The following is a 22,510-nucleotide window of genomic DNA, read 5'->3' as shown; positions in this document are numbered from 1 at the left end:
ATCCCTGTCTGAAGCTTCCAAGACAAGCCACTATTACATGCACGAATCTGCTGAGGCAGACCATCGTCCGCTCGAGCACAGGCAATGGCGCATTTCTATGCTTCAGCTGAGGTTTGGCTGGTTTAGGACTAAAAAAATACCTGAAAGCAAATTTTAGGACCATGCATGAAAGGATGCAAAATGCCCTGGAAAAGTGGTTGAACTTGTTGGGATGTCTCTGGCCCACCAAGGGTTGACAAATAGCATGACAAAAATGCAAATATTTTTCCACCCCTGAATTTTGGTCGGAGGTATTCCCAGCTGCTAATCCCCCCCCACACGTGTGTTGAAAGGTAAACAGAGGGATAAATCTCCAGGCTTAGCTCGCTTCAAGTGTGACCTTTTTTGAGAAGGTACCTGAAAGGACACCTGCGTTTTTGGAGAATTAGCATCTTCCTGTTGTTGGGGAAGCTATTTCCTTGGGAGGTTGTCAGAATGATGAAAAATCTATTTGACTGAACAACAGAGAAAGGCTTGATTTCACGGGGTGTCCAGATTTCCTCTTGTCATACTGTATCTGCAATGATAACATACGTCGCAGGGCTCTTAGATTTAAAAGCCCAAAGCGTGAGCGCTTTACCTTACGCTGTGCACTAAGCAGTAAAACAGCAATGCATTAAGCTGGAAAAAAACACCTTAATTTGCAATAGTCATTGATGAAGGTTCCTGTACGGAGAAAGAACCTTCTTCAGGAAATCACGCGCAGTTTTAAGTATGAATTTAAGTCCCACGTAGCCAATGTGCCTTAGGTACACATTTATATTTAACCACGCTTTTAAATGCTTTTCCAGAGTCATGGCCAAAATTGCCTCCCTTCGGTTGCTTTCCTTCTTTCCTCCAAAGACTCCAACTGGAGTAAAAAATGTGGCTACAGAAGCTTTCTGCTGGAAAAAAATGCACCAAAATCAAGCTTCTGGTGTGGACACTTTGATTCTGACAATATTTTAAACAGCAGAATGTCAGAACAACACAACTTAAATTTGCCTGTTGCTTCAATAGCGCAGCCCATGTCATCCTGACGCAGTAAACATATTTAACTTAGTCTTATGTTTTAACATTTAGAGGAATGGTTCAGATATCATTACTTAAGCAAGCTTTTTTGTAGTAGTAGATTTATTTTTTTCCTGCTCCCCTGTCTTTAGTAACTCGGGTACTTTAAATCCTGGTTCCAGTGAACACATCTGCCCGGGGAATGCAAGGTGTGAGAAACTCCTGGGGTGGGTCCAGTTGTCCCCATAGCTGTGGCCCCATAGCTGTAACCCATCTCAAAGGTGACCCTAGCCTTTAAGCTGTCCCAAAGACCTGACCAGGGCAGACTTTTTTTAGCAGGTTTGCTTTGGCTCCTGTGTTTGGAGAAACAATTCAAAACAAGCTGTGCGCCTTGCTTTGGAGACCTACCCTGGTTATTTGTCCATGGGTGAGGAGAGTTATGATCTGGTATCTGTGCACCTGAGCAGTGCAGAAAAATTCTGCTGGCTCTGGGGACAGATCCTGCAGGGATGGGCGAGACCATATTTAATGGCAGAGCATCTCCACCATGGGTGGCATGTCCTGCAAATCGCACAGCTTTATGTCATGGGGGAGAAAAATGGTGGTATTTAATGTGTACCCACCCAGTCAGGCCCCAGCTAGTTTGCTAACCAGAAGCAGAGGTTGAAACGTCTCTGTGTTAACTCTGAATACTAATAATGGCTTTAAATATTAACTGTTAACTGCTTTGCACTGATATTGTCAGCTTGTCTGCGATATTGTGAACTGGATTTAGTTCTCCAAAGGATCATGTTCACGTACAATGTCCCTCAGCACATTCTCTTGGAGATTTAAAGGTTTCTTGCCAGAAGAAAATGAATTCCCCCTTTTATCAGGCAAAGCCAAATAATCTCTTGGTGTTCCACTGTGTCCCTCCTCCTGCGCTGCTTCTCAGGGCTCTCCATTTCTTCCTCCTGAACTGGCACTTGGGGAAGCCAAGGGCTTTGGCGCCCTGCGGTTTGGGCCAAATTTCACAGATTAGACCTTGTCTTTGTCTTCTCCATAACAAGTAACAGACAGGGCCACAATGCCTCCACTGAGCAGGAGTCGCCGCTAATCCGGAGGGGGCTTTGAACCACGGTAATAAATCCACTTTTTGGGCAGGCACGCTATGGGCAGGCATTAGCGATACAGACAATAAGACAATTATGGCAGCGCTCTCCAAAATGCTTGAAAATCCTCTCGTTAAAAAATTGTTAAAAATTCCCCTGTCGTCTTGGAGCTTCACCTTTCGGGCGACTGCAGCGGAGCCGGAGAAGCCATCAGGGAGAGTGGTGGGACACCCTCTGAAGCCAGTGCTTCGTCCCTGGCTGAGACACCCAGGGATGAAGCACTGGGGCTTCCTTCTCCCCGCTTTGCTGGCAGGACTTGGGTTTTGTCATGGAGGATGTCATCCTTTTTATTTTTCCATCGAAAAATGTCAAGTCTGCTCAAAGACCCCCAGGGGCAGCTCTGGCCAGGCAGAGAGCAGCTTAGTGGGGCACAGTCCCCGGGCACGGTGTCCTCGCAGCTCTGAAGCAAAATAAGGCTCAAGCTGCTCTCATGGGAGATATTGCACGAGAAAGAGGGAGTTGGAAAATACTGCTAGTGAGGGAAAAAGGCAAACGTTTTCTCCTTCTGATGTGTTTTTAGCCTGGCTCCTGAGGAAATGAAGTTCCTACAAGCATATTCTCCCACTAATAATATTTCAATCAAATCTGGCAGCGGAGCAAAAGTCTCAAAGATAATGAGGTTGCCACAAGCCTCGCGAAATGAGGCAGTTGGGTAGATGAGACAGAAACGTTAGAAAAAGCTCAGCAGAGGGGGGTCCCTTCGGTGTGCACAGCCCTTATCAGACGCTAAAGCATCCACAGTGGGCAGAGCCCCTCTAACACCCCAAGTGCCCATGAAAAATCGAGCGCTCCTGGGGCACAAACCCAGGCCACTGATTTGTGATGCTCTGAGAAATGTACGTTTAACTGGAAAATATCTCTTTGAGAAAAAAGCCTTTTCATTTTAGTATGCTGAAAATCAGAACAGGGCACACAGGTGAGCGGGACTGAACTTCGTTTTAATGTTCAGGACCTGAGAGCCTGGAGGACTTTTCACTCTTGAGAACTGATCTGAAGCAGGAAATTATCTCAACAGTTTGAAAATATTTATGGGGAAGGCAAATTATTCCTTTTCTTTCCTCTGTTTCAGAGGTATGCAAAGGTCTGGCTATGCAAATTAATTTAGCAACTTTTGTTCTTAGTCTGAGACTTGTGATGGAGAACTGGGTTTTAGCCCGTTTTTCTTTTTTTTTAATAGGGTGCAAATTCCCCTCTATTGTATCACCCCCTGCCACTTCCGAAAAACCACAGTCCAAGCCTGCCCTTCAGGATTTCTTATGGATGTATTTCTGCTGAAAAACCAAACCCAAACAGTTTTGAATGTGGTCGGCCCCAAGTTTAGCCAGTAAAACTCCTCTCAGGCACCATCGTTGCAAGGATGGGATTTTTCCGAAATGCAGCTCTTCTGTCAGGGAATCAACACTGTCTAAATTTTCCTAATAAGCTAGATCATCCAAATGTCTGCGATGGATTTGGGACTCAGCTGTGAGCTATATCTCCCCTCTGAAGGTGCTGGGGGAAAGGTTTCTAGGCTGCAATGGAGAGCTCAAGGTCCTTCAGAAGGTCTCTGGCTGAGCCTTCTCCATCGCACATCTTCGCTCCCCAGAGTCAGCAGAGCATCTTGCCCTGACCTCTGCAAGCCCCACACAGTGCTGGCAGTTTCTGCCACGGCTTTTACCCTTTCTGGGGACTCTTTGTGTGCTTTTTCAGCTCATCCTTTCGTGGGGCTGTTCCTCCCTCTCATGCTAAAAGTGATGAAGGTCTCCCCTTGCAGCCGAGATGCATCTCTAAACCAGCTCACCTGGTGTTGTCCTTCTCCCGGGAGATGGTGCTTTGGGTCCTGGTTTTATTTATTTGGGTTGAAGAAGCAACCGGTGGGTGCTTTTGTGGGAGAGCATCTGCGGGAGCATGGCACATGGGGCACCGCCAAAGCCCCGGGCACATCCCCCGTGGGAGTGGGTGCTCTCCACTGGGCTGGGGACGTCGAGCGGACACATCAGAGCTGTGCTCCGGGGTTTGTGCTGCAGGTCAGACCCCTGCCCAGCAAGATGCTGTCTTGTTTATGTCCAGATGTATTCCCAGCCCGTTCAAAGATATGTCAAAAGCCCCTTCCACACCTCCCCTTCCTTAAACCAGGTCTGTTTCAAATTTGCCTTTAAATGCAAGTTAGTCTCTACCGATTCGGCAAAGTCCAAAAGACGCTCCTAGAAGAGAGGGGAGCTTTGCTGAAAAGGGCTCCAGAAGCGCCGATGTGGCTTTTTGGAGGAGAACGGAGGGCCCAGGCTAAGAAGCAGCCCCCCTCCCTCGGCACGGCCGTGGGGCTGGGGTGCGCAGTGTCTGCCCAGCCTGGCAGGAGAGTCCAGGCTTGCAGGGGAGTCGAATCATGCAGCAAAACGTGCCTGGGTGGGAGAATATGTGAAATTATTGACTTCCCTGGAGCTTGAAGACAGCTGCAGCTTGAGGAAATTTTTGGCATGGAGGTGATTTTGCTCTGATCTTATCACCAGGCCCAAACAAGCCTTTCTCTCTTTCTTCTTTCTTTCCTCTTTTTTTTTTTTTTTCGTTAATGACCTTCTAAGCCAATGTCTGGAGACTATAGCAGACCAGAGACCCACGGCATGTGCACTTCATCTGGGATGTGGGTGGTAGAGCTTCCTTGCCCTCCTTGCCCACAGCGATGCCCCTTGGTGCTCTGCCAGCCCCCGGGCGGGATCTCCTACCAGTCCCCTGTTCTTGCTCCAAGCATCCAGGTTTCAATCCCAGACTGCCTAAAATATATTCCACTGAAAGCAAATATCTGTTTAAGTATCTGCTGTATGCTGGGAGGTGGCCCTGAGAGGAGACAGTCACTGACAAATTTCTGGGAAGACCAGGCAGCAGGATTTTACCCTCGTCCCAGTTAATTTGCACCGTAACGGAGAACTAACACCAATACTGGAGCACTTTCAGGGGGAGATATGCAGAGGAGCAAGAAGTACAACTGCTTCAGATCACCAGTGGCTACAAACATGAGACTGGAACATGATATTTGTGGTCCCTAAATGTGTGCCCCAGTGTGTGGCACCATCCCTGTGCACTGCGTGGAGGTGGTGGAGCTGCCCTGGGTTGGGGGAAAGAGCTCTGCACGGCTCCGACATTTGGTTTGTTCCTTGCTGATGGCGCACATAGATCAGGCTTAATTAGAAAATCCTTGGAACTGGAAGGCACGCGTGGAAAGGAGAGCAGGATGAAGGCTGGCACGTGGAGCCCCATCTGGCTTGAAACAATTAGAAAGTGTCTCAATCGCTGGGTTTGCCACAGGAATATTCCACTGCTGCGACCAGCAAACTCTTCCTGCTCCAGCTCGCACAGAAGCGGCTCCTTAATAAGCTGCTCACGTGGCATTAAAATCATATATGTTTAAAAGCTGGCATGGCCAGGTAGACATGTTGCGTTGAGCTCAAGTCTTCATTAAAAAAAAAAACATCACTCCTTTTCCATGTTTTCAGACTACGAACTCAAAACAGTTTAAGAGTTTCTGCAATAATCATGTCCCTCCTTTGCTTTGGGACCCTTCCAGCCCAAGTGGGTGAATGGTGTGGCCCTGTCCTGGGCCGTGAAGGTGCCACGGAGGTGGTGGCACTTGGTGGCAGTGGCACTCAAGCCTCCTGCACTGCCCCAGGCCACTTCCACGCAGTGACCCACGTCTGTGGGACAGCTTAAAGATGCATTTCTATAAACTTTCTCCGACTGTTTTGTGTGTGCCTGGGGGTGGCTGATGACAAGTTTTAGATGTAGAAACCATAAATCAGTACTCAGCACTTATGGGGCCTTGGGGAAGGGGGTGACTGAGGCATAGCCACTAACAAATGCAGTATAGAAATACAGCTAGAAAATAGTTCTCGCAGCAGTGGAAGAGCATGCCCTATGGAGAAAATAAAGTCTGTGTTTAGCAGATCAATGTCTTGCAAGTTTGAACTTTGTCCAGTGATGTGATTTCTCAGAGGTGACCAAGCCTTGATACAAGAACTCGATCCAAGCCCTGCCAGCCCTATGAGTTGGCTCCTCTCTCATCTAAATGGTAGCTCCAGCTGGTCTTCAAGGAGGAAGAAAAGGAGAAAAGGGAGGGAAGGAAGCCTGATAATTAAAGACAGCTCCCTGGGGGGAATTAATAGAAAGTATTGCCTTGGACTTTGCCTTGTGAAACCACAAATGAGCTGGACTAGAGATGGGCATCAATGTGAGGTTGCTCTGAGGAGTGGAGCATCTTTCTTAGGATACACTTCACCTCCTCCTAAAGTGGACACCAAGGGTAGGTCTCCTGCACTGATGCCCAGCAGTGACAGGGTGCCTGCAGTGATGGGAGGGAAACTGTGGGACCCACCCAGCTGGGATACTCATCATGGACCAGAAAAGGCTGGGGACAGGAGCCCTGCCAGGAGCCACCAGTGGTGGCTGTGCTGCCCCAGGAAACCCTGGTTTAGGGGTTTCAGCCAGGCCATCCCTATGTCTTTGGGATGTGTTAGCTGTGAGCTTGCCTAACCCCGCTTAGCTGTGGATTGGCGACCATGGCAGCAGGGGACATCTCCGAGGCTGGAGGGACGCTGACCGCAACTGAAACCTGCAGAGATGCACCATGGACAGGCTGATCTTCCTGTCCTACATTGCAACGTGGCCCACGGCACACTGACGGTGGGACACCAGGACGCTGGTGGCAGCGAGCCTGTCCTCAGCCTCTGCCATCTAATGTGGGTTTTACCCCGGCTGCCTCCTGCACCCCAACTTCTCAGTGGGGCTCCAGGCAGCAGGAAGAGGCTCCATCTCCCCTGGCTTCAGCCTTGTGGAAATGAGCTCTCTGCTCTAAGCCGGTCACGCAGCTCCCTCTATAGTCAGTGGAGAGAGACGGGGGACTCGTCCCACTGTCCCTGTCATCGGGGGCTCTGCTCTCCTCTCCAGGCAGCACAAGGAGCCAAAGGGGCTCAGCTGGGTTAGTCCTCTCCACACTGAATGCCTGCAGCTGGGTGGGAAGAAACCTGCATCCACACCCATTAAATCAAGGACCGGAGGCTGAGCCCATGGGGATGGCACTCACCCTTTCTCTGCTTGAACCCAAACTGTCTCCAAAAAGCAAATGTCGAGGTCTTGAGCCTTTGTGGGTCCAGGACAGGATGCGCAGGTAGGCTGGGAGTGCTTTTTTTTTTGCACGAGCCATTAAATAATCCTCCAACGCAGATGAGAGTCTGCCAGGCTCAGCATGGGCGTGGGGCTGCAACAACGCGGGGGAGGCAGGCGATCCCATTTTTTACCGAAACACTGAGTCCTAATGAATGTGACCTCTCCAGGTGCCAAATCCTGCCCCTCTACAAGGGGTTTACACTGGCAGCCTCAGCACAAGTGCATTCATAACGTGTATCATTTGTCATCTTTTCATCAAAAAGTGTGTAAATCCTTTCCCCGAAGTGCAGAGCTGTTTTACAGCCAGGCTATAAAATCCTGCAGGGTCTCTGTTCCAATAGAATTACATTAGTGCCAATAATCTGGCAAATATCAGGAGTGAATTTAATCAAAAGAACTAACACCAGGGTCCTGATTTACGGCAGCCTATGACGGAGTGGAGTGGACAGCGGTTTGCAGGACCCAGATGTGGAATTTCACTTGCAACATCATTTGGAGCAGAGGGAAAGCAGAAGGAATGGGAAGCAGGGCTTCAGCGTTCTGGGAGCTCTTCATGCTCTCACAAAAATCAGTGAGAAAGGAGGAACAATTCGCCCTTGTTCTGAGTTTTAAAAGATGAACATGCGAAACTTCTTATGTCTGGGTTTTTGTTGCTTCTCGGGACAGCCTACACACCTACAGGGTGTGCGCAGGACCCCGGGTTTTGATGTATCTGCCAGAGCAAGGGCATCCTACTCCAGTGCCCGCTGAGGTGAGCCCATCCATCCCCCATGGCGGAGGACCGCTGCTGCCATCGGACTCCTCCAGCCCCAGAGTCCCCGTCCGGGGCCACGCAGAGATCAGTTGTGCGGTCTGACCTCAAAACTCTGCGGGAGCATGAGCCCTTGCTTGAGTAACTGGTGTCCCTGGGTTTGCCTGACCACCCACCCGCAGCAGTCACAGCCCTCCTTCAGCTCCCAGCTCCAGCCTGGCAGGCTCTGGCACGCACCCAATGTTGCCACTTCATGCAATATCCCTGCTCCATCTGTCATCAATTCCGTTGCATGTGGTTTGCAGACTTCATGCCATCCTCCGCCTGTTGCATGGCTCTGCAACAGGGCATCTCTGATCACTGACAACTTTTTTGCTTTTATTGTTTTTGCAAGAAAATAACTGGAAGCAAATGCACAGGCAAGGAACGTGGCAAGGCTGCATCACTTTTAACCATCAAGGTAAAAGTCATCCTTAAACCTCAACTTCTTATGCCTTCACCTGTGCTGCTAAAACAACTTCAGATCATTAAAAAAAACCCTTTTAATTAAAAATTATTATAGGTTTGGCTATTAGAAAACCAACCAGCCCTTCGCCTGGGCAGGGGGGGCACTGCCCAGCTCCACTTTCTGCTCACCTTTTGCTGCCTGAGCCTCACACCATGTCCTGCAACACGTGCAAAAGTTTGTGGCATTTTCTTTTTCTCCAAGTTAAAAAAAAGTAGACATTGTGCAAACATTTCTGCAATGTGATATTTTTGCATAAATACCAAAACCAACCGTGTAAAATAACGCAACTCATGCCTCTCTAATTTTCTGACATGCATTACGAATTCAGGTACATAACCTAGTGCATAGGATGGAGTGAGAGATGAGAAACACAAGTGAGAGGAAAGGCAGTTTAGCTGGATGTGTCTGTTAGGCTGAATTAATGAAGCTGAATTAATACAAAAATCTCTTCAGCAGCTCTTTCATGGAACATTTGCTGTGAGTTCGCCCAAGCTCACGCACGCTTGCCAGGGTGGCTAAGTGTGCTGCAGGCTTCCTTGGCAGCTCTCTATCGGCTCACAAGGCACCAGCGCTCTATTATGTGCATTTGTTTAAATGTGTTACGTGTAGGACATGAACGGAGCAATGTGATGGTTGAAAGAATCAAGTCTTACAGAGAAAACACAATCTGCTGGGCGAGATGAGACGTCAGGCAGTTGTGAGGGAGATGACAGATGCTACAGGATGGTTAATTCCTTAATTCTAAACACATTCGGTCGAGATGAGACTCTGGGAGAGCTTTGCCCATCGGCAGATGGCTTGGTGAGATGATAAATTAATATTGTTATCAATGGAGAGATGGCTGAAGTTGTTAGATGGTAGGGTTTGTTTTTTTAAAAACGCCGGTTTTCAACAATTATTTCAGAACAGTCCCTGAATCAGGGGAGAAAAATAGAGGGAACATAAAATCCCCTGTGTCATAAACAGAGCTCAGGAAAACTAGTTTTCAAAGGAATGCCTTTGCTGTAGGAAACTTCATTTCGCCTGCTTTTGTATAGGACTATGGATTACGCCAACAATAAACCATTCCAACTACTGTGAAATTGTGCTAATAGCCTGCGAGTCGGGGAGCTGTTCATGCACCAGCATATTTATTACATACCTTTGTATCTCTTAGCTCCAATAGCCACATTTTTGTTATAAACCATGGGGGGTTGGAGAAGTATTTAAATTTGGCGATCTCAAATTTCAAGAGCTGGAGCGGTTCGAGAAGGCAGGGGGATGAGAAAAGGACAATTGCAAAGAGCATTTAATAGAGCAAATGACCCAGCGACTGGGAAATTCAGCCTTAAAACATTGCGGAGTACCTCATGAAGGCCAGCGCGCATCTTCCTGGGTGCTCGCTTGGGGAAACTGAGGCACAGCGTGGCTCTGAGGTTTCCCACCCTCAGGTACCACCTGCCACCTGGTTGTGCTTTTTGGGTAAGACCACCGTGCTATCAGCCTTGGAGAGGTTAGCAAGAGTGAGGGGCCAGGGGACAGCAAGGATAAATGGGCAGGAGAGGGGGACCAGGCTGCCTGGCTGGGGAGGAGAGCTGGGAAAAGCAGGAGCGAGGAAGGTCCCGGGAAATGCTGGGGTCAATGAGGCAGAGAGGGTTAAGCGTGGACATCGCTGCCAACACAGGGCAGGGACTGCCTTTTCCCGGGATGGAAAAGCTGGGGATGGACAGGGGACAGGATGCACCCTACCCTCCAGCTGAGCACCCCTGCCCTGTTCCGTGCTCCCTGTGCCGATCCCAGAGGACTGGGATCCCTACGGACAGTGACCCCGTGGCTGGGAAAGAGCACTCCTCTCCCCCAGAGCCCACCACGTCCCCAGGAGCCCCCGTGCTGGGGAGGCAGCCGGGATAAACCGGAGCCCTGCGAAGGAGTTAACTGTGCTCGGGGAGGGGTGGGAATTGCCCCCAGCACCCCAAACCCCTTTCTAGGGAGCAGGAAGGTAAATGAGAATCAGGCTCTGGACATCAACAAACGCCTCTGCGAGCTAGCCGCTGCCGGGGGGTGATGGATGCCCGCCTGCATCGCTGCCTGGCCCCGCTCGAGGACAGCCCACGCCTTCACAATTTCCCTTTGTTTGCCTCAACCTAACGTGCTGTTACTTCAGCTGCGACCCGGCCGTGAAAGCAGAAATATGAACTTTATTACGACACGTATCTGCTCAGGACCGGGGGGCAAGGCGCGGCTGCGCGCGGCAGGCAGCTCGCTGCCGGGGCGGGGGTCCGGCCGGGATGCTGGGCGTTGGGGCTGGCGTGGAAGTGGCTCAGCCCCCCTGCACCCCTGCCTTCTGGCTCCTCAGACCCTGAAACGGCAGCTCCTCTCCCCCCGAGAGCCACGGGCTGGGTTCACGTCCCACCAGCCCGCGCTTCGGCTGAAGCTGTAGCTTGTTAGCAGCCTCGGCGCAGGGCGGGTCGAAAATGTCTCATTGAAATAGTTTTTACAAGGTGAAAAAAGGGGGAGTAGGGCTGTCTAAAGAAGCAATTTCTTTCTCTGCTTTGGCAAAGAGTGTCTGTTTTCAGTGGAAAAAAAAAAAAATCATGAAGAAGCATTTTCATTAAAAAACTGAAAACGCTGAAGACCCAAAGCTTTCCAGCCAAAAATACCCAGCTCGGGCCAAAAAGCTTTCCGTTTCTTGTTGAAACAAGTCTTTAGAGAGAAAAGAGCTGAAGCTTTCTGCAGGAAATCTCAGCATCGTCTAATCTGGCTTTTGAATGTTTGCTTGATTCCTTTAGCTGTGTCTCAGGTTCAGGATTTATATCTCTTCCAGCAGTCAGGTGAGAGTTAAAAAAGTTCATTTGCAGGATTTGCTCTTACTGCTGCTCCCGCCCCAGCTGAAGCCCCGCTCGCCTTCACATCCACCGCAGGAGAAGCGGAAACCTCAAAAAACTCCGTTTGCTGAGCTCAAAATAAAATTGTTTCCCATTTTACTGCTCTCGCCTCGTCCCGAGGAGTGAAATGCTTTGTGCGTGGGTTTAGCACTGCCTGTGCCCCCAGCAGCGCTGGGGCGAGGGTGGGAGCAGGAGGCAGGCGTTTGGAGGAGGCTGATTTACAGATGCTACATCTAACCCCGTACCTGGGATTTTGTGCGACTCTGCCTTTACATATGTGATGACCAAGTTAGCTGTGGCTGTCAGAGCAGATGAAGCACGATTTATAAGTGATAAAACCTGAAATAATTTAAAGTCATCCTCAACAGTGAGGACTTTTTGTATTTCGCTGGCCTTGTCCTCACCAGGAGGCTGGGGAGACCAGGGAGAGGTGACAGCAGGGAACGTGGGGGCAAGAAAAGTCATTTCAAGGGCTTGGTTTGGGAGAGGGAGGAGCAGGAGGAGTTTGACGGAGCAAGAGCTGCGGAAGCAGGAGCGGCAGGAAGGGGTCGGAGAAGAAGGAGCCGTGCAGTCCCGGCCGTCCCACCCCCGACCCGGTACCTTTGCAGGCCTTGCGGTGGGAGATGGGCTTGCTGAGGTCCCGGTAGAAGCCCTCCTTGCAGTAGTGGCAGTGCCGCCCCGCAGTGTTGTGCCGGCAGTTCAGGCAGACGCCGCCGCTCTTACGCCCCGACAGCTTGTAGAGCTCCATGTTGAAGCGGCACCGCCGGGCGTGGAGGTTGCAGTTGCAGGCTGTGAGAGGCAAAGAGCGGAGACGGTCAGCATCGGCGCCCGGCCACGGAGGTACCAACCCCGGGGGAGCCCGTGTGCGTGGGGCTGGGCGCCCTCGAGGTCCTGCCCGGGGTGCCCCGCTGCAGCCGGGGTGTCACAGGATGGGATGCTCTGGTGGCACCTCTGGCTATGGGAAGCCAGCTGCTAACCCACATCCCTCCTTGACCAATGCTATGTGGTGAGTCCAGCTTTTTGGAGGGGAAGCTGAGGTCACGGAGACCTCATTTCACCATCGTGACTTGCAACAAATACGCCTTTTGCTTCTCCCCACTCTTAATGTGAATTAAAAGCTAGGTGTAGGCAGGGCTGTGAGGGCAGGGAGCCCATCTGTGGTTAGGAAACGGCAATGCACAACCCCCCGGCTGCTCCTCCAGCTTTGTCGCAAGCGCCTTGCCCCATACGAGCACTGCTTGTCTCCCTTCTCATCTGCTCTCACATTGTGGTGCTTCCTATCGTGCTACTGCTCGATACAAAGCCCCCCCCCCCCCCCCCCAAATGCTGCAAAACGCCCTGCTTCCCAACACCCCAGGAGCCCCCTCTGTCTGCCCCCGGGGGAAAGGGGGTTTCCACCACCACCTGCCCAGCCTTCCCAGTATTCCCACTCTCACCAGTCCCGACACATGTGTGTTTGAGCTTCAAATATCATTTCAAGACCTTCCTAGCTAGCTTCTTCCCCGGCTTTCCTCCCTGTGCTTGGTACCCATAGCACAAGGCTCTGTTACACGTCTGCAGCCCTGAACGTGTCGATAAAACCTCACTTCTCCCTCCGCATCTCTCATCCCACCGCTGGGACAGGGCCGGGCTGACACCCCGTTAGTCAAATACCAAAACGTCCCCCTCTGCTTTGATTGCATGGGCTGTGACTGAACCTGCCGGGAGATGTCCAATTTCTCCACCATATGCAGCCTAATGTCAACACAGGGACTATTTTAACAGGGAGCCTTTGCAAAGGACAACTTAAGGACTTCAAAAGCTCGACCCCTCGCCTGCCTCTCCCCAGAGCTGTCACAGGAACATCAAGAGGCAGTTGCTGAGGCTCTGTGCTTTGCTGAGAATTTTATAGCTTGTTTTCTTTTCCCTTTGCTTTTATTTGCTCTTCACCCCCGAACAATGCATCTGTGCAATGCCAACCCACAGCTGGGCCTCTCGGCTCGGCATGAAGGTGTCACGGCTCTGGGCTTGTCACCTTCCTTTAGAGCAGAGACATCTTAATCCCTCATTCCTTCCTGTTTACCTTATGGTGCTTGCCCAAGACAAAGACATGCTATATTTGCTTAATTATCAAATTTCAGCCCAGAAAATTACAGTGCAGTTCCGGATTATTTATCAGGAACAATCCCCAGCTAACTCACAATGTGAAAGCAGAGGGGAGAGCAAAACCCTGCGGACACGTCCGACCAGCGGGATGGAGACTGTTCTCTCCGTGCTTTGCAACCTGAATTCCTCTGGCTGACATGGTGAGGCCCAACCTCACGTCCCCACCAAACGCTGGCAGTGCAGGAGAAGCAGCCACCAACGTGCTAATGGTGAGAAGAGTGGCCCGACAGCGGTTTGCCAGCCGTGAGAAAGTGAGATTCCTGACACCGAGAGGGGTCACGACTTTGAACTGCGGTTTGCCTCTCCTTAGATGAGCCCACCAGCCTGCGGGTGCATTTGGCATCTCCCAAAACAGGAGACGACCATCAAGGAGACCAGAGACACAGCTCCTGCACGCAGAGGGAATTGCTGCTTTTTAGACCTGGCCGGTCCCACAGACACATTTGCTGACGCTGCAAGTGCACTTAAACAGCCTGTTTGCATCTAAAAGAAGTGCTGGAGCACCCACGGGGCGCTTTCTGCGTCCCCCCTTGTAGGTTTTTCCCCTTCCATCTTAATGTCAGGAAAAGCACTTTGTGCTTTGCTGCCAGCGCCCCAGCAGCCGCTCAGCTATGGTATCTCCTTGTCTCGCAGCGTGCCAAGCAGCCCCTGCCAGCACCATGGCTTCGCCACAGTCAGCACGGTACGAATAGGGGATTCGAGGTGATTCTTGCCCTGCAGAACGCATGGGCTAGGCTTTCAGGAAGGAGGTGACATTTTTAAAGTCCCAATCCATGTTTTACAGAGAGGCGACCGAGATGTTGAGATTAAACCCTTTTCCCGGGTGTGCAGGAGGCACAGGGCTGAGGGCTGGTTCCTCTGCCCAGGGCAGAGCCTTCCCCCAGGCATGGACTGGCTGAGAGGTGCACCAGGGCTGCAACATGAAGGATGTCCTCTTGGCCATAGCTAACCACCCAGGCAACACCTGTATCAAGAGCATGGCCTCAGGACTCAGCTCAAGCAGAGGAAAAAAAGATTCAAGTCCCTCAGTCTGAGGGTTTGTCAGCCCTGCTGTAGCCTGTGACCGTGCAGGCACGTCTCCATCATTCAAAGCCTTAAGACTCACTAGCAGCTCTGCATTTGGTGTCACAAATCACAGGATTTAGTCCCTGTTGACCAACATGAGGAGCCATTTCTCCAGGGGGTGGCATGGCCCCACAGAAGACCTAGCTCTTCCTTGAAGCTGGCAGAAATGCATGTTTTCCAAAGACCATGAAAGCTCACCTCCTCCTAAAACTTGTATTTTAGGAGAGCTGGACTTGGTACTCGAGTATTTTGCAAGATTGCATTGGAAAAGCCCTTTTTAAAATTCAAAGCTGAGCCCACCCAAAGAGTGAGTGAAAATCTTCACATTTCTTTGGGTTGCTTGATAAGCAGAAATGTTTTTGCAAAGCCAGGAAAGCAGATCTCCTGGGATTTTCTCAAGATCTTTGCAAATATTTCAGCTGGTCCCACCAGGGCAGAGCTGTGCGGGAATGTGGATGAATAAGTAGAGTGTGCAGAGCTGCTCGCAGCCCTGCTCCCGGGATCAATTTTACGTTGATCTTCCAGGGATGGGAAAATCCAGTGTCTGGAGAAGGGAAGAAGCTGAACCTCACAAAAAGCTGCACGGAGCTCCCCGAAACAGCCATCCCTGTCCTCATCCAGAGCAAACGACCTAAAGTTTGTGTATGCCTTGGGGTATAAACCCTCCCAGGAGGGAGTGAGTGAGCTGGGAGAAGGTGTGGACTGGTCAAGCCCCTCTCCATGCCCAGTGTCCCTGCACTTGGCCTCCCTACAAGCTCCCAGCAAGCACCACAGGCAGCCAGGGAGTGACGGCCACCCCTCCACCGTGATTTCTCAGCTTTTTTTGGCTCCGTCAGCTTAGCCTTGGCTCTGTCCCCTGCTTCCACCTGCACTCCCAGGGCACCGAGGACATCCGCTGGGCACCGATTGCCTCCTAACCCCATGCACACGGGTGCTTTTCCATCATCCACTCCCTCCTGATCCACCTGTTTGTGCAGACAGAAGGGGCCATACTGACCCAAGGAGAGTGGTTTTAATTGAAATTACTGTCTCCTGTGCTCACCCTCAGTGCCTGGGTCCTGAGTGGCCAGTGCTGTGCACCACTGGCCACCAGCCAGGCCTAGCTGGCAGCTCCATCTGTAGCCTGATGTGTTTGCAGATGCCCAATGGGAGAGGCTTGGTCTGACTGAAGGAAAATAGCCATCCTATTTTTTCCTGACAATAGCGCATAGGGACGGAAGAATTAGGGCAATGAAATAAATGACCCATCTAGGCATCAGAAAGTCCTTGCTGGGGACGAGACTGGGACACGTTGTGATGGGATCCATCACGCTGGTGCTACAGCCTCAGAGAAAACTGGCAGCGGGGGCCTGGAGATGCTGAGTGTGGGCAGAGCCTGGGCACACCGCTATCGCTGGGACCCAGCCGTTAGGATCAACAGGGACCCAACAGCGGGTCACGATGCTTTTGGATCCCAGCTCCGAATCTGTGCGTGGTCCCTGGGTGCCGTGAGCAGGGCGTGCGGCTCGTCTGGCCGCATTTTCCCTGGACAGAGGCGCTCAGGAAACGCGGCTCCCGCCCACCCTCTCCCTCGACCCGCTGGTTAATCCCCTGCTGTGCTAAAGCATTTTGCCTCGTTCCTAACATGAGTTGGCCTGGCTTTAATTTCCAGTCAGCGCTTCTTGGTTTGAATTTCCCTGCCACAGTAAGTGGCTCTTTAGCAACCCATCTTTTCTTTCTATGAACGCCTTTGCTGGCTGTAATAAAAACCACCTCCCAAATCACCTCCCATGCTTTGCTTTTCACCTGGTGGAGAAGACACCCCTGCACGGGCTGCAGACCCAGGGCAGACCTAGCTATGGGCAAAACATGTGCCAGGTTCTGAGACCTCTCTGATGAAAGGTTTTGGCTCCAGTTCCTCGACTAAGCTCAGTGCTGCTGTCTCCTGCTCTCTTCTTTCTCTTATTTTGCCAAAGACCTCACAAGCCTTTTGTTCGCTGACTTTATTGCGCACAGATGTACAGAGCTTCATCAAACAGTCTCTACCTGGGCCGCCAGGCTCCGATATGAATAACCAGATATCACTTAAATGCAGATGTTCAGAAACCTGAAGAAGGTTGGAGCGGAAAAGAGGAAAGCTGTGGTTTGGAGCCGGGTGAAGAAACTACAGCAGAAGCATCTCCGCATTAAAAACAGTGACTTGGTCAATTGAATCCGTTGAAGAAGGTCAAGGTGGGCAGGATTTTCCATTTGGGAGAATGAAAGGAGATACGTGAATGGGAGGCGCAGGCTGGAGCTGTGTGGTGGGAGCTGTGGTTGTGGTCTTTTGTGCTGCTGCCGTGTCCCCCGGGCCCCGCGTCCCAGCGCCCTTAATCTCCCAGGATGCATTCCTCTCTGCGGTTTTCATTCAGCAATGACAATGCTGCCCTTTCAAAAGACCCCACCCTTCCAAAACTTATATTTTGGCAATTTTCAAAATGCAAGTTGCTTTTTAAACAAACGAAAACCCCAAAACATTTTGTTTTAATTTTTGCAAACAATAATTCAGGGGAGGGGGGAAGGGAAAGGGGAGGATAGAAGAAGCCAGGGGCTGAAAGTAATCTCTAAATTTGACTTGAATTTATGAATAGTCTCAGTCTCCTTAAAATTGTTCTTTTCCCAGATAAGTTTTTTTGCCAGAAAATTGCTAGCTCAGCCTGAGCCATTATTTCTCTTCTGCAGGAGCAAGCCTCGTGTGCATCGTCCCGGCTGCTAAGAGGGGCACCCTGCCCGTGCCCATCTCGTGGGCTTTGCTTCCAGGGGACCCCTGGAGATATCTTCAAGGATATTATTTCTGAGGGCCGTATTGGCCAAGGAAACAGCCACCCTTAAATCAAAGAGAGGGGACAACGGAGATGGAGCAGCCAGAGCCAGCCGAGACCTGTCTGCTTGCTGGACTGGGAGGTAAAGAGAAAGCCCCTGTGGAGACAGCAGGAGGGTGACCCTGGTCCCCTACAGCATCGCATCCCTTCAAGCCTGCTGCCGGCTGGTTTCAGGTTTTGGAGCAGCTTGGCATGAATCTGGAGCTGGTGGACGAGCTCCACACCGCTGCATGCTGCCAGACCCCTCTGGTCCAGCACGGGCTGTGGTGCTTTGGGCTGCTGGGGCTGTGCCCGGTGAGTGATCCTGGGTGGTGTGGCCCTTCAGGGATGTCCCCTGGGGGGCATGGATGCTGCCCGAGCAGGGGAGGGGGTTTCTGTCCATGCTTGCTGCAGCAAAATGGCAAAGCATGGATGAACGCTGGCCATGGCAGCAGTGAAGTCCTGCACAGTACAGCCGCTGAGCGTGGCCCGGAACTTGGAGCCGTCGGGACTGAGTGGCCGGATCCAGCTCTCCTCGCAGGGCAGGCAGCCCTGCGCCCTCCCGCGTGGCTTGGTGCCACTCACCACAGACCCAGTTGGCCGACACTAAATAAAACCATTTGCTCAGGAAAATTCATTTGCATGTGCTGTTAAGTCTGAGTAAGGAGGAGGATCGGAAATTGGTTTGGTTTGCTCGAGCTAATCCACCGAAGGGGAAATCCATCGGGGGTTGTGGCTGCGAAGGGGAGACGCATGGTCTGCGCCAGGCCCCAGGTTTTCCTGACAGTCAAAGTAAAAAGACAGAGGAAAGTGTGCGGACGCACCACAAAATATGCAGCTATGGTTGGCATCGCCCATGAAACCGGAGCCACAAACCTGGCTTGCAGCAAAAGCAAGCGTGCACTGGTGGTGGGGGAAGGAAAGCCCCATCCTCGCTGATGCATCCCAGAGACCCCCACTGCTGGGGCTGAAGGCTTTTTGGGCAGCCCCTCACACTCTGACCTGCTTCCCACAAGGCCAAATGCCTCTCACCCCTCTCCACCCACGAGAGGCACCCCTGAGAGCAAGGAAAGGCCAAATTGCAAATGTAGGTTGAAGCAAGAGAGATGGTCCTGGGGAGGAAAACGCAGAGAAAATCTTCCCGGTGGCACAAAAAGGGGTTGGGGAACAGAAGACTTTTCCATGCATGAAAAACCTGAGGAATGGCAATTCTGCAGAAAAGCTCTAGACAAGATGGCATCAGAGTGACCCAGGACCTCCCTGGGGATGCTGCACACCCCAAGTGCCCTTTACTTCCCACTTTGCCCAGTTCCCAAACCCCTACGTGCTCCAGGGACTGGGAGGCCCTGGAGATGTCCCCCTGTCAACGTTGGTTCTGCAAAGCGTAACAACACTTTGCAATACCAAAGCCCAAGTTGGTAACAGCAATATTTACGCCTGCCTGAGATTTCCAATGATAAGACCTTCGGTTTCTTTTACGTAAAAAAATGCCAAATTCACTGTTTGGGCTGAAATGTTTGAGACTGGGTGTCTGACTCAGGCTGAATTTCTGGAAAAGTTCCTGCTAAAATGATTCAGCTGCTAATGAGAAACAAGGCTAGTGAAAAATATAGTGTTGTGCCAATGTTAACAAATTTGGGGATTTCTTTCCTTAAAGAAAATCTATTGCCCTTATATTTGAAGCCAAGGCTTCAAAAGAAAAATATTGCTCCCTGGTAGGGATGTGTCCTTTGCTGTCTCTAAGAAGAACTGCTCAAGCTTGGCTGAGCTTCTAAGTCACTGAAAAATGGGGGACACGTTCGGTTGAAGTTGATGGAGTTTTGCAGCTAAATTCCCTGAAGATCTTATTTTCAGTGGCCAAAGCAAGCTCAAAACCAAGCCTGTAGAGACAGGGCGGTAGATGCTTGTCCTGCTGGTGGGCTCTCGGGTGCTGAGCGTGGCAGTGCCAACCCGCAGTGCCTTCAGTAGGAGATTCACCTCCATACATCAGACCTCCCCAGCAGCGATGGTCATCGGGAGGCCCATCAGCAGGAAGGGTGAACTTTCAGCAGGTGCTAGGGAGTAGAGAAGAAAATGCTAAACAGCAGAGCTTGACGGATTCAATCCATGAATGTGTTTTGGGGATTGCCCTCACCCCAGCAGACAGTAGAGGTAAACCAGGCACGTCCATGATAAATCAGTTGTCCACCAGCACCCGTAGCCAGCTGAAATACTGGCCGTCAAAACTGGGCAGCAGACAGCTTGGCAAAGCCAACAACCAGTATGTGGTCTCTGGCATGTGGTTTTGAGAACAGATACAGGGAGAAAGTCCAGAGCTGCTCATAGATCAAACCCAAAAGCGAAAAGAACAAGTCCCATCAGATCAGTAACTGAGGATTACTTTGTCGACACTCACAATTATCAACTTTTCTCCAGTGTTGTGAGACCAAAGCTCTTCCCAATAGCACAAGATCCCTTTGGAGACCACCCAGCAGCTGCTGCAAACCAGGCACTTGCTTGTCTGTCCCTCCAGTCGCTCATACAATGGGAGCTGGTTCCAACAGAGACAGACACTGCTCTTGACTTAACCTGTGACGTGAACCTGTCTGACTGTGGTCTGATATATGTTTTTATTAATTTCAGGGAGGGAGATATTTTCATAACTGCCTCCACATTTACTAGTTCCAGACTGGACTGGAGCACCGAAATCTCACTAGGTACTTCCTGGCTGTCCACATGGTATTTCTGGCCCCGCAGGAAGCATCAGAGGAGCAAGAGCAAGACTTATTCCTGGGAGATTTACAGCTATGAGATGTTCAGATTATGAGCCAGATTTTAATAATCTCTGAGCAGTGGCGATCTCCCCATTGCTAGCCGGCACACGTGGCAAACAGCTGCTCGCAGCCAGCGAGGTCCCGCTGATTTGTGTATTCCTGCCTTGAACCCTCGGGGACATCTCCAGTGACCTGTGATGGCTCCTTCAAAGCCACCAGGCAGCTGACTGTCTATCAACAGGCAATGAGGATGGATGAGAAACCTGTGGGCCTGTTGTGTTGCACTGAAATGTTGACATTTGTGGCAGCCTCTCACCCAAGGCGTTTTATCCCAAGACAAAAGCAGTCTTACTCAATTCAGGATGCAAATCATAAATCAAGCCTAGCCCTGGTGCAGCACACACGGTTGTACTCAAAGTGCCTGGAAATGGGCTGCAAATTGCCCTTTCTTCCTCCAGCGAGTGTGCTGGGAGGGGACATCAGCTGCTCTTCAACAGAGACTAGAGCGGAGTCTTCTTCCATCTAGAGCACCTCTGAAAGCTGTCTGGAGATGAGGGCTTCAGCCTCGTAGTCTACGTCAAGAGTCTGCCTCAACAAGGACTGGAGGAATCATCTCAGAGAGGTGGGATGAGAGCTCCAGGTGGACCTCACCTTGGGGCTGACCTGTGGCTGGGAAGGACACGGGCAGAGCGTGTGCCAGGTTCTCCTGTCCTGCACTGAAACTGCCAGCACATTGCACCCACATTCAGGTCCCAGCACGGCCAGTGAAGCAATGGCTCTCGCAGGTACATTCTAGGTGATGTAGTAAAAGCTCCCTTTTCTTCTGTAGCTGTGGAATTTGACCAGGAGATTTTATCTGCAAATCAAGTATTGTGCAGGAAGTTTGCAGATAAGCTTCAGCCTGGAAAGAGCTTATTTAATTTATTTTTAAGGAAAAGTCCTTAAGTCCTAAGAAAGGAAAAGTCAAGAAGTGAACTCTTTATTTCAATCTGGGAGATGATACCAGACTGTCATCAGCTTGCTTTTTTTAATTGCACCATCCAAATCCAGCCTCCTGAGGTTGTAAATACTTTGAAATGAATTGTTTGCATCCTGTAATTCATCCAGATGCCATCCGAAGGCAGGAGCTAATGGGAGAGCTCACCCGACAACCAACAGGTTGTCAGAGAAAGCACACAGCCACCAGCCCTCGCTATGCCCACCCAAGCCGAGCTGCGAGGTGCTTGTTAAGTGTCGATGTATATTTAGAGTCCGAGGGGAATCCACTTGGGAACAATTTATCCACTTAGGCTCTGGCCTTGTGGTTTCCCTCTTATCTGGTACAGATCTCAGCAGCAGCTTTCCTCTGACCGCTGCGGGGGTTGTGGTACTTTGCAAGAAGACCTTTCTCCCCTCTCTACCCCATGCCATGGTGCTTACCTCCTACCTGTCCAGTCTGCTAACCTCAACGAGCAGTTACGAACTGCTGCAGGTTGACTGGATGCTTTTCAAGGTGCTAAAATCAGCATCCCAGTCCTCAAGTGCTTGGTCTCATCAATACTTTTGTGTTTCTGTAAAACCAGAGCCCCGCAGCTCAAAAGGAGGGCGCATGGTGACGGGCATCTGAGCGCTCAAAGTGATGCTGCAGCCCAGACCAAGGGGCAGGAGCCAGCACAGCCGGTGCACAGGCCATCACTGCCCCAGCCCAAGACACTTTCCTGTAAGTTATCCTACATTTCTGATGCAGGAGTATATCAGCCACTTGAGCGTTAATGTCCCAGCAGAAACTGATATTGAAAGAATTTGCACATTCAGAGCAAAGGTTACTCAAAATGCAAAAGGCCTGATAATGCAACCAACCCAGCAAAGAGTCAAAAGATTTTAAAATCTGTATTAAAACTGCTCAGCCTAAAAGGACCAGGGATACAAACAGCCTTAGCTCTGCTTCCATCACTGCCCCAAGGAGCCAGAAAACTTGGCCATGGTTCCCCAACAGCCGAGGGGTGAAAGCAATGCAAAGCATTTTTAAACTAGCTCAGGCTGTGATTCCTCTAGGGCAGACCCAGCTTAAAATGATGCCACTCATGTGCCCAGTCACTGCCTCTCCAGTTGTGCTAATTCAACCGCCTGTGAGGTCGGGCTGTGCTGGGCTCAAGTTTAAAAACAAACAAAGCATGTTCAGGAACGTGTTGTGTTTTTATAACCCTAGATCATTTCCCAATCTTGTCTGGAGCAGGGCCAGGGGAATTGTTAAACTGGCCCCAGCCAGATCCGCTACCGAAGGGACCCTGCGGCTGGGAGCTACGGGCTGCC

General features: G+C 50.9%; 1 protein-coding gene across 1 annotated transcript in view; it reads right to left on the bottom strand.

Annotated features, from left to right (window-relative positions):
• NTN1 (netrin 1) overlaps nucleotides 1-22,510 on the bottom strand; it is a 104,701-nt gene that overhangs the window by 37,607 nt on the left and 44,584 nt on the right. Inside the window, exon 2 of the mRNA XM_075519191.1 lies at nucleotides 12,037-12,225. Within this exon, the coding sequence (XP_075375306.1) occupies nucleotides 12,037-12,225 (189 nt within the window). The remainder of the gene's footprint in view (nucleotides 1-12,036; nucleotides 12,226-22,510) is intronic.

The sequence above is a fragment of the Mycteria americana genome, chromosome 16 (assembly GCF_035582795.1).
Source record: "Mycteria americana isolate JAX WOST 10 ecotype Jacksonville Zoo and Gardens chromosome 16, USCA_MyAme_1.0, whole genome shotgun sequence".
In the NCBI taxonomy this organism is placed as follows: Eukaryota; Metazoa; Chordata; class Aves; order Ciconiiformes; family Ciconiidae; genus Mycteria; species Mycteria americana.
This window is presented reverse-complemented; position numbering and strand designations above follow the sequence as displayed.